This window comes from Furipterus horrens, unplaced genomic scaffold, assembly GCF_987537825.1.
Source record: "Furipterus horrens unplaced genomic scaffold, mFurHor1.1.pri manual_scaffold_12, whole genome shotgun sequence".
Lineage (NCBI taxonomy): Eukaryota > Metazoa > Chordata > Mammalia > Chiroptera > Furipteridae > Furipterus > Furipterus horrens.
The window spans coordinates 83,440,904-83,453,015 of NW_028327182.1; the positions used below are offsets into that span (position 1 = coordinate 83,440,904).

The window sequence follows — 12,112 nt, forward strand, 5'->3', positions numbered from 1 at the left end:
GAAGGGGGGATGGGAGTCTTTATTTCCCGAGCTTTTCCATGACTGTGCTGTGTAACTAACTCTCACATGGGAAAAGAATGCGCCCCTATGGCCATAGATGTCCCCAGACCGAACAGAAGGTCAAAATGTGGCTATTTCAGTCCCTGTAAACAAGGAAGAGGTTTCGCTAGGAATGGAGTTCAAACCTTGGAATGTACTAATAACAAGGACATTTTAAACAGAACACAGAGCACCGTGGGGAGGGAGGGTCAGGCTCCGATTAGAGAGCAGATTCTCCTCACAGAACATTTCCTGAGGGGGTCATCTGCAACCTGCGTGTGACGGGACAGACAGTGGAAGACACTATATGCTAAAAACCTTGTCTGAGTGAGTCACAACTGTCCACATTTGAAGACAATGGAGAATGTCTTCTGGTAAATTTCAGGAACATTATACAATTGTAACATTGCATTTCAGTTGTCCTTGCTCAAAAAGATCAGTGTGTGGCCCTTGGTACTTGGATACAACTAGGAATGGGGTCATGTTGCTTGCTGACTGTCACGGGAGTGGGGATAGGGCAATGCTAAGACCTGACGGGGGCCAATCTCCCCTGACTCAGCTTTCCCATTGGTAAGTTAGTCTGTTTGTCCAAGTACTTTGTGAGCCTTTTCTCCCACCAATAAGAAAATACTCTTCTCTATTTTCCCCGAATCCATCTACACGTGGATTCAACTTATGATGGGGTTACGTGCCAATAAAGCCATTGAAAATACTGTTAAGTCGAAAGTGCATTTGATACCGAATATCATAGCTTAGCCTACCTTAAACGTGCTCAGAACATGTACATTACAGTTGGGCAGAATCATCTAACACAAAACCTATTTTATAATAAAGTAGATTAAAGACTTAAATGTTAAGATCTGAAACCACAGAAAAAAACATAGGCAGTAAACTGTGACTTATTTACTAATGATTTTCCCCCAAGAGTTTCTCTAACATTTATTTTTACAAAAAAGTTAGATAAGGAATATCTCCCCCTCCCTCCAACTCCGAATAAACATGGGACATCATAAGACAATGATTTTAAATAGGAGTAGCTTATTTCGTTTTATACCTGTTTGATTTTTTTTAAAAATCAAGTGCTGATATTAATTTTTAATAAAAAGACTACTTAACATTTTTGAAGGGTCACCATCTATAGAGGAACAGTCCCTGTAGTTGGAAGCGCCTTTCCAACCCTAAAGGCACTCCCCTGCCACAGTAACCAGCAGGCTGCCCAGCCCGAAGCCAGAGACCCACTCCCCGGGTCCAGGCCTCGCTGTGCTCTCCAAGGGCAGGCCTTAAGCAAGGAGCCCACACTGAACATGGCTAGGGCTGAAGCCTATCTGCAACTTGACCCTGAGCTGCCCACCCAGGAGCAAACGCCAATTCTCTCTTCTTGTCTGCAGTCACCACATGCTCCAGCTGCTGCTGCTTCCTGACTGGGCTCATCTGCACGTGACCCGAATTACTGATATTTGCATCCATTTACTGCACTTAAAAAAAAACCAACTGTCCTAACCTGCTTCCAAAAAAAAAAAAAAAAAAAAAAAAAAAACTGTATAGGTGACTTTTAATTGGTCTTTAAGTTTCTCCAGAGAAGGGGGAAAAACAATATCTTGTCTTCTAAAATGCTTTACTAAGTGATGTTATCAATAAGAATATCGTGGGCATTGTTACTAGGAACCGACAAAAGGAAAACCTAAGAGATTAGGCAGCTGTGGAATTAGTGGGATCATAACACTACTGCCCTGTGTGATGTGGAAAAACATGAATGTGTTGATAAGCTTGGTTAGTACAAGAAAGATGTCAGTGGGAAGAAAGGCCCCAAGTGCAGGTTGCTCCTTCCTGTCCAGGCAAGGGAGGCGGGCCGCAGAGCCCAGCGCAGCCCGAGTGCACACGCGTCTGGACAGGCACTGAGCGGTACTATTCTGAACACAAAGTAACCCAAGCACCATGAATGTGGTGAGCGCTTCCTTGGCCAGAACTGCCTGGTGCTCTGTCCTTAGCAGGAATCTTGCTCTCTTTCTGACTCATCTTTTCTTTAGAGGCCCCTCACAGGGTTGAAATTTGCCACCTTATTTGGGCCGAGACGCAACCGCTGTCAGCTTGCCCCTGGCACTCCTGCTGTTCAAGGCCAAGCTTTCCAAAGAGACTGGAAACACCTAAGCGTGGTGCCTGACAGATAGGTCACCTATTGGGACTGCTGTCTTACTGTTTTAAAACTACACTCACTTCTAGAAACAGATGAACTGAGAAGTGACACCTGGTATTGACTAAAAACACAGACTGATCACCCACTAGAAAAGCCCAGCAATCTGGAGGAATTCTGTGAGAATCCCGTATCTTTCAGCTGCACCCAATGACTATCACCCTACAGTCAAATATCAGTCCTCGAACGTCTCTCATCTCGAACAATCTGGTTCTCAACCAAGTTGTTCATGGGAAAAAATGTCTCGGTTGTTGAGCCAAACTTTGGCTCTCGACCTGACAACCCTTCATGCTGATACCTGTGTGATCAGTCATGCTTCTCTCAGGCGACAAAGGAGAGAATGTGCGAGTATGAGTATGACTTGGTTTTCAAATAAATCACTTCTTAAATGGCCTTCCAGAACAAATTAAGTTCGAGAACCGAGGTTCCACTGTGTTTTTGAAGAGAGAAGCTCATAAAAATGTCCCTGAGTCATCAAGAAGGGCTGCATTACATTCAGTAAAACTGGATTAGTAAGTCAGGAGACTATATATACTACATCTGAAAAAGATTTCCACCAAATGGTTAATGTCTTAGGTGGAATGTCTCATTCATTGATGCTGCAGGATGAGCAGGTGTTGATGGCCTGACCTAGGGCAGGTGTGCTGAGAACTAAGTACTGGCGTTAACATGCTTTGAGAGTTTGCAAAAAAGCTTGGTTGCCTTCCCTAAGCAGGCCATGGTTGGAGGCGATCACAAAGAACCAACCCCTGACTCTGAGCATCCACACCAGCATGTCCCACCTTAGAGCACCCACCGGGAGAGGCCTATCTCCCCAACAGCTGAACGCCACCCCCTGGGGCCTGAGTTTCCCAGTGACGCTGCGTGACAGCCCTGACCACACTCCAGGACACACTGCTTCTCGGGAGAGCCTGTTCCGCCTCTGGCTTGGGAACTCACCAGCATGCTCCAGTTTTGTAGAACAGTTCGAGAACAGTAGCCACCATAGAAGATTGCGTTAATACCCACAAGACAGATTGCAGCCACCATCACACACCTGGAACCTGGGATGGAGAAAGATTACCCATTAATTAAACCCAGTAACAGTGTGCAATAGTCTCCACCCTGAGCCTGGCCTGCAGGTGGGCTTCTCTGGGCCTTTAAGACCAGCCTGTTTTGAGAGTCAAAGGCAAAGGGACCTTGTCTGCTGTTGAGCTGAGGACAAGTGCCACTTGAGAATGAACCTGTATCTGGCATGGGAAGCTCGCAGCCAGGACAGCCAGCTTAGGATGTGGTGGGACAAGTGAGGGGAGGCTCTTGGGCTGGGGAGGAAAGGCCCCAATGGTGGACTGCAGCTCCCAGGGACTCCCTGTCACAGAGGCGTGAGGGAAGGGCATCTGGAAAAGGGGACATCTTCACACATTCACTCAAGGGTACGAGGATGTAAGTCACCTGGTGGCAGAGGGGCAGCGCTAGCTGCTGCCTTTCCCGGGGCTGCGTCCCCAGAACTGGCCAAAGCCCTGCTGAGGGAAGGCACATCACCTGAGGTTCCCCCAAAGAGAAGCAGAGCCCAAGACCTAACCAGCTCCAGCGCCTTCTCAGGCACAGTAACAACTGCTCAGCACCCCTGAGCTCCACTTGACTCCAAGCGCCTACTGGAAAACACCCCAACAGAAACATTTGTGAGCATATCCTGCTGTTCCCTAGTGTCTGACAATTTTGAAATAGGAAGGTGCAGAGGCCCAGCAAATAATAAAAATTCTGATACTCTCCCTGCAGGCGTGGCTGTCTGTGAGCCGGCTGGTTTTCATGAGAATTCCTGGTGTCGAGGAAGGAAGCACAGTTCCGGACGCCCATGGCCCTGTTCCCCACTAATAGTTCTTCAATTCCCAGCCCTGGGCAGCACCGCTTTTCTCGCAGACAGACACGCTGTTTCTAGCAGGCGGGGCTTTGGGAACCGGAGCGCACCATGCAGTGCGCCAAACCCCAAGTTCCCCATAAACGTCTCTCCAGCTTGCGGGCACAGGAAGCTGGCCCTCCAGAAGCAGGCCCCAGGGCACTTGGGGTTCAACTGAACCCCACCTCTGGGATTCTGGATGAGGCTGAAAGAAAGATCACCTTCCTGGGACATCTCTCAGAATTAAGGGGAAAAATGTTTTCCCCAGAATTTCCCTATAAAAACATTAAAACGTGAGTGGATGTGATTCAAAAGTTTCCTAGTTGCAACAGGATCATTTCAGGACAGAAAAACATTCATCTTTGCAAACAAAACTTACCAACTTGACCAATTTCTCTCACCCTTCTAAGCTTGCCAAGACACAAGACTAGGCACCAGCCAGGTAGCTCTCCTGGTGCATATATACTCTCAGGGGTCTCTATGACCTCTCAGCCAGACTCACAGGAAACAGGTAATGGGCAAAAGTGGCGAAATCACAGCTTTGGCTGCATTAGGCTGTCATATCAGTCTGGGTTTGAGATGAGCTCAGTACACACTTCTGTGGTTAGCAGACATCTTTTGTGTTGCCTGTTATGAAGCCTGGAGAACTGGGCAGCGGCTGGAAGGGGCTCAGGCCTGTCCCTACTCATGACTCACAAGGGAACCAGAACAGACCACAAAGCCCCAGGGAATCAGAACCCAGGCTCCTCACCGGGAAAACGGAGGAGCCTCTCTCCGGGAGGGCAGAGCGGCACACGGGTACACCACACGGGCTTCCTGGGCATTCTCTGTGCTCTGCCCATGCTCCGGCAGCCTCGCCTAACTTAAGCCCACTGTAATCAGGCCTGTTTACTTGGATTTAGCTAGAAGAAGAGGATTAGTGAAGTAGAATTATTCTCTAAACTTGAGTAAAGTGAGGTCTGGTCTGAAGAAGGAACCCCATATAAATCTGGGAGAACTTTGGGTCTCTGACCGAAGGGTGTCAGGCTGATCCTGACTCCTAGGCTCCCGTGTGTAAAATGAAGTGCCTGCCAAACCCACACCTACCCTCTGACCTTGCTTTGCCCGTATCCGCCCCATTACAGAACGTCAGCTCCACTGAGGCAAGGATTTTGTCTGCTTGTGCTCACTGTTGTATCCTTAGCGCCCAGAATAGTACCTTACACGTTGTCGGTGTTCACTGAATGTTTATTGTGTTAATGAACCTAAGTGTGTTATGCAGACCTTGGTTAACAGAAGATGGGGGGAATGGCAAATCAGTGATAAACACCACCTTGTTTCTGGGCATGCTGCATGGTGCCTGGGTCCCTTAGGGAGAAGGCAGGGGTGACTGCAGGCGCCACAGCAGCTGTCTGGGCCTGCGTGAACATTTAGTACCTTCCCTGCTCTGCTCAGCTCCTAGCTGTGCCCTGACAGCCATCCCGCACCTGGGACTCCTCTGATGATGGCTCCATCCTCAAGGCTCTCATGTGCAGCCAGAGCCTAGGCCGTTCCACCCAAAACTAAACAGAAGGCACAAACAGCTTCAAATTGGGGCTTCAGATCTTGCCATGCCCTTCTCTAATTTGGTGAGGCCGTTACTAAATGTTATAACTTCTATGCTGTGGTCTTGGTCCATGGCCAGGGAATTTTCATGAGTTCTTAAAGAAGCCGTCCCTCATTCACCCCAACACCTAATCTGCCCCCTCCCCCCACATACATACCACTACATTTGGATGCCAACAAGAAAAGCTGCGTAACTCATTCCCTATGAGGAGCGACTAAAAACTCACTCACAGGCTCCTGTCCTCAGGATACCTGGGAAATGGTCATTTTCAGTCATCAGCATGTATTCTGTCTGGTGTTCTCTGGTACAAGGCTGGATCATTAGCGAAACGCTAGTGATGGGCTGGCATAGCCTGGAGCCTGACCAAACGCCATCCATCAAGGAAGATACGAACACATGAAAACGCCCATAACAGCCACCCTGACCATTACACACCCGCACTGGTCAGCACTCACATCCCTGACTCCAGGGCTCTTCTCTAAGCAGGCTCGTCTTGGCTTCGTACATCCTGAACTGTCTCTCTCCCTTCTCTCTTAGATTGTGTCCATGACTCTCGCCTATTAGAAGTTAAGCTCCTCAGGGACACAGGCCTACTTTGGCGTCTTTTTATATCAGGCACATAGTAGACACGTTATATATGTTTATTTAAAGAATAAGTAGCTTATTTTATAGCCACTGCTTTCCCTTTAGAAATAGGAAATCAAAGAGGGTAAATTAAAAACGCGTGGACCTCTGGGAAGAGCATGCCCAGGACTGAGGGCTGGGAAGGACAGCATCCTGACATTCCACATGTCAGAAGTCACAGCCAGTCCGCATGTAGGTTATGTCTGATACCAGATGTTACTCCTGCTCTGGTCTTCTGTTCTGGTGCCACCTTTCCATGGAGGAGGCAGCTCCCTCTGACGGCAGGAAGGCCACGTGGGCGAGCGGTACCATTGGTTGGCACCTCCCCTTCATTTGGCTTTTCTGAGTTTGGCTCTAAAATGTTTCTATGATTTCATCAGCACCATTGTTTTCAACTCTAATGTACATTTCCCTAAGATTATATAGCTCAGATAATGAGCTCTCGTAGAAGGGACTTGATCCAGAGCCTAGAAGGCACCTGAACTGAACTGGTCTGACCTCAGGTGGGATGAGGGACCGCAGTCCCAACCCCAACTGCAGTGGGAGTGAGTACGATTATCTGTCCATCCTCCTTCCTAACCAGCTCCTGTCCTTCATGTTCTCCAGACCCCAAGAAAGGACATAAACAATGCCTCCACAAGAGACATTACATCTTGATGCAGCCCCTACAGGGTTTCATCAGCCTGTGCTTCCACAGAGGGGAACTGCTAGCCCTCCTCTGATAGCCACGGTCAACTCTAAGTTTCTGGTAGATGGGTCAATGGGGAAGGACAACTTGGAAAAACCTAGGTGAGCCTGATATAAACAAGGAGAAGAATCTTTTTGGCTGGAACCTGTGCAACTACTTAAAAGATCATCTCCACCCTTTGGCCTATATACATGCTTAAAATAAAATCCTTTCTTAGGCTTTGTGCCACCATCATACTTCGCCAACTGAAATTGCCAAATTCAAAGGTATATTCTCATCTTGCTCAGCTGTCCTACAGTGTCTGACATTGCTGACCAAGCAGCTCAACACTGCCCTTCCCGGCCTCCATGCCTCACCCGCTCCCCTGGTCACTTCACTCTCAACAGGCAGCCCGTCAGCTCCTGACCCCTTACATCGGGGAGAGCCTCCTGCTTTTGTCCCACTGACCTCTTCTAATCTCACTGCTTCCTCAACCCCCAGCTTATCCAGAATGCCAAACCTGTATTTCAGCATTCATGTATGAACCCTTGTGAGCTTCAGAATTTCACGTTATCTCACCTTAGCTCCAGGCGAATATTTCCCACCCCTGAAAAACTGAGAGAAACACACTCATTGGAGAGAGAGGTGTGTGTGAACAGTGCCTTCTGGGACTGCACATTCCTCCTGGAATGGAGGTTCCCACGTGGCAAAGTGATTAAGGCTCTTCTGAAATAAGAAGCAAGGGCTATGGACACATAACTTTTTAAAATTAATTATGGGTATATGGATAAGGAACATGGACTTAGAAAATCCTAGACCTAGTGGACCATCAAATATACCTCAAAATTTAAAAGTGGTACTTCCAGGGGGGAAATATTTCCCTTAAACAGTAAACTTTTAGATATCAAAAACATACTAAAATATTTTAAAGAATACTTTAGATATCTACCATGGACTGCTGACTTTATTTTTCTAAGAAAGGACACTTAAAATACAATTTCAGAGGACTAAATGGTAATGGGAAAAAATAAAGATTAAATTAAAAAATTAAAAATAAATAAAAATATAATTGCAATTCACTAACACTACCATTTCATTTAGAAAGGGTACTTGAACACACACAGAAGAGAACATAACCTCAGAATAAGGGACAAATACAGGTATCCCCCTTATAACACGGAACTTCTATAACATGGTTTTGCTCTAACACGACATGACTGTAGAAGATATCCAAGAATTGCTGGTAGAAGAAGAAACGGATGAAGCGATTTTTGTGGAAATGACATCTGGAATGTACCAAGCTAACTTAGGGGACGATAGCACTGATGAAAATGAAGAAGTTAAACAGTTTAAAAAGCATAAAGAAAGGCCTACACTTAGCTGAACAGTTAGAGCCACATTTATTAAATGCAGGTCCTTGCACTGAAAGGAGCAAAAGTTTAAGAGAGAGCTTCAAGTGCTTAGCACCGTATAACGAAATTTATAAAGATCTCTCAGCTAACAGCAAGCAATCTAAAATAACAATTTTTTTGCAAAAAGAGCACAGAAATCAAGATAATGCTGAAGGAAGTTCAGAGGACAAGGAAGTCTTGTCAAAAAGGAAACGCGTTCGGTTAATGGAGCTTAGTAGTGATGACGAAGAAAACATTACTTGATTCATATTAATATGTAATACTTTGATGAAAATTGCTTTAATAAAAATATTTCTCTTATAAAAATATAATAGTATGTTTTTTTAACTTTTGGAACCTAAGCCCCCCTCTTTTTGTACTAGTTCTTTGTTTCATATAACATGGATTCGCGTACCATGGCATTTGTTAGGAACCTAACAACCATGTTAAATGGGGGTTACCTGTATAGCTAACTCAGGAAAGAACATAGTAATTGTCTTGATTTCCCCATCATCACAGATAAGTAAAAAGTGTAACAGATAACTTACTGGTCCAAGGACACACACACACACCGGGGTGGACAAAAGTAGGTTTGCAGTTGTGAGTACATGAAAGAGATTATTCTTATATTGTTATCTGCTTATTTTCCATATGAACAACTCTCAATATCCTTGCACCTGGTGTAGGTTTTGATTAAGAGGTTAGGGTGTAGTCTCCCAAAGTGTGCTCTATGTAAAACATTAGTTTCCTAAGATTCAGTACAAAAAGGGTTCCCTGGCCTCAAATAAGTCTGAGAAGGATTGCATCCTACAGTTCTCTGATCTTAAAGATGCACAATGCTCATATTGTTAGGAAGGTTCTGAATATCTTGGTGAAAACCTGGTCTGACTCTCTTTGACACCGGAAGCACTTCTGTATTGTACTCCACCTGTGATGGTCCCTGAGGATGAGTTTTTTGGCCACACTGAGAAATATGTCGGGACAGGGAAGAGCAAGTACAATTCTAATGTATTGAAGCTGATGTCTTAATGCAGAAAGGGTCCCCCCAGCTTACTTACTTCCACCACCAGAGAAAGAATCCTGACTAGGCAGGGTGTGGGTCTCCTGACTGATCACTCGGATACACCTGTGGGATTTCTGATGCTCATACCCATCATTAACCCTTTTCCTGTTAGCGAGGCCCTTCCTTCAGAACAAAGAAGGCTTCTTTCTGACCTAGGACTGGAACGTTCAAAAGTGCCCCTGCTTACGGTAGTAAGAACTTCAGCAGCCACCTAGGAACTTGAACTGAAGGTGACGTGACCCACCAACTGAGAATTGAGGTCAACAGGGCAACCTGCCTGTGGAAAATAAATCCCAGAACCCTGAAAGCCCTATGCCACACTCTCCTTCCGCCTCACTAGCGGGCACAGACCTGAGTAAGGCCAGCTCCAGCATCCACCATTTCCCCACTCCCGTCCCAGTGACGGGACCCTAAGGCAACCAGAGGCCAGTATTCTCCCCTGGTGCCGTGCCTCCTAAGAGAGTGTCAGTGGCCTCAAGTGATCTAACAAAGACACACGGGGCTCAGCGTTAATGGTGGGAGAAGGAGAACATCGGTTTAATTTGGAAGTATATAATTTTTTACCTTAGAATGGAAACGCGCTGAGAAAGGACCATGACTCCAGAGTCTGCCTGGGGACAGGCACACAACAACTTAGCATCTCCAACTGGACGGAGGTCTGCCCGTCCCTGTTCTCACTGTCCCTCCTGTTGTGTGAAGGAGTCACACAGACCATGAGAAGGTTGACAGTAGAACCCTACCACTTAAAAGGTTTTACTTCAGGGCAGACTCCCCAAGTTCACACACCAAATTAGATTTCAAAGAAACGGTGCTTTTTACTTAACCAAAATGCAGTCAAGATACTGAATTGAAGGTGTTTAAAGAGAACTTTTACAGAAATTCTACATTTATAGAAAAACAGTTATTTGGTAGTTCTCTGAAGCACGGTTAGGCCTAAAATAAAGTGGCACAAAGATGCCATTCGAGGATATTGTTTCCCTCAGGATAAGAAACTTTCAGGAAAGCCTCCCAGGAACAGCCTCACTGCTGCCTTCGGTGCAAACATGAGGCGTTTTAGAAAGCTTAGAGCATGCCTGTGAGGGAGACATCCATGGCATGACCTCTGCTGACCCATGAGAGCTTCCCATAAATCCCCGCAGAGACCGTCTGAGCTACCCCTCCCCAGCGTCACACAGCCTGCTGGTTCCTGGAACGGGCCCTGGTGAACATGGTAGGCACTTCCCCTTAATCCGGGAGGTCACACCAGTCCCCCCCTTCCATTCTGCCCTGTTTTACATCATTCTTGAGCGCCCACCAGGTGGCACACAGGAGATCCATGACTGTCTTGCCACCACCCAAGACGCGCAAATAATTAACTCTTGATGCGACGCCGAAGGTGTCAGCTTCTTTCTTCTCTTGGCCCCGGGACATCTTAAGAGCATTACCCGAAGTCGTAACACGCATGCGTGCACCCAGGGGAGTTCATTCTGATCAACGCCAAGTCCCCCCTAATAAGCCACTGAGCGAACTGGAGATGACTTGGGCCTGGTGCCAGCAGCAGGTGAACTGCAATTACGCACGAAGTTCCCCGACGCCCGCCGACTGAAGCTGGCACTGACTGCTGCTTCATGAGGCGGGAAGGCCAGGATTCAGTTTTGAAGTTAGAGGAGCGCCCCTCACTTGTCCCTCAGCCCCAGATGAAGAACCTCCTAGAAAAGGCCGCGTGGAAGCTGTGGGTGCCGAGGGAATACAGGCGCTGCTGCACGCGTCACTGTTGTTATGGAAACCAAGTACTGTACTTACACAGTATTCAGCAGAACTGACGGGACTTCCAGCCCTGAGAAGTAGCCTCGGAGGGAGGGAGCCAGCGCACCTGGAAAGAGATGTGGGGAGAAGGCTGTGAGTCAGGGCTCCCACCTCACAGGCCGTCCTGCTGGGCTGCCATTCCCGTCACTGTTCCAAGGAGGTGACCCGCTCACACCTGCCGAGGGGCTGAGACGCATCACAGCCGTGTCCCTCCACACCCTTTGTGAACACAGGGGCCAAGCTGTCAGGGAAACACCCGCCTCAAGGAGCCCCGATCATTCTTTTCAGAATGAACAGCGTGGCTAGGCTCAAGTCAGGCCCAGTGAACCCCTGTTCTGCGCTCAGCCATGCCTAGGCCGGAGGACAGGCTGCCCAGTGGTTTCCTAAGCAGCATGTGGAAACGTGGATCCGCTTTGATAAGGAAGGGACAGGTCATGGCACCGTCTGTGCCAGAGGTCTGGCCAGGACCAGGAATTATGTTCCTATTCTTTCAGAAAAAGGGTCTGGCTTCTTGGCACTGTGTGGTGAACCATCTGGGTCAGACCCAGGTAATAGAGCGATCTTTCTCCTGCCCAACGGCACCTAGCCCCTGGAGATTCCCCCCCCCGCCCCCCCCCCCCCCCCCCCCCCCGCTGCCGTGGGCTCTGCCTCCCTCCCTGTTCCCAGCAGTGCCTCCTGGGTTGCTCTTGGGATGATGGAAGGCAGTCCCTCCTCAGTGTAAGCAGAGGAGCAGCGGCGGATGGGCACCTTCTGCCTCTGTACAGAGGCTTAGGAGCAGAACTTGCCGGTAGGCAGAGGTTTGTTAGAGCCTGAGCACACCTGCCTCTTTGTTTGTTAATGTTTTCCTCAGGCAGGGCCGGGAACATCCTGACAAGCGGACAAAGCATCACT

At 47.8% G+C, this 12,112-nt stretch overlaps 1 protein-coding gene across 3 annotated transcripts in view; it reads right to left on the reverse strand.

Moving 5' to 3' along the window:
• Positions 1-3,172: 3,172 nt before the first annotated feature.
• The window catches only part of RBPMS (RNA binding protein, mRNA processing factor), a 167,500-nt gene continuing 158,560 nt past the window's right edge, over positions 3,173-12,112 (reverse strand). Inside the window, exons 6-7 of one of the 3 annotated variants that reach the window (XM_090258604.1) lie at positions 11,219-11,288; positions 3,173-3,273 (exon numbers count right to left, since the gene is read on the reverse strand). In XM_090258604.1, the coding sequence (XP_090114730.1) occupies positions 3,228-3,273; positions 11,219-11,288 (116 nt within the window). In that variant the 3' untranslated portion in view covers positions 3,173-3,227. Of the gene's footprint in view, positions 3,274-11,218; positions 11,289-12,112 lie in introns of those variants that run through there. The other 2 variants (XM_090258603.1, XM_090258602.1) reach the window with 2 other exon arrangements.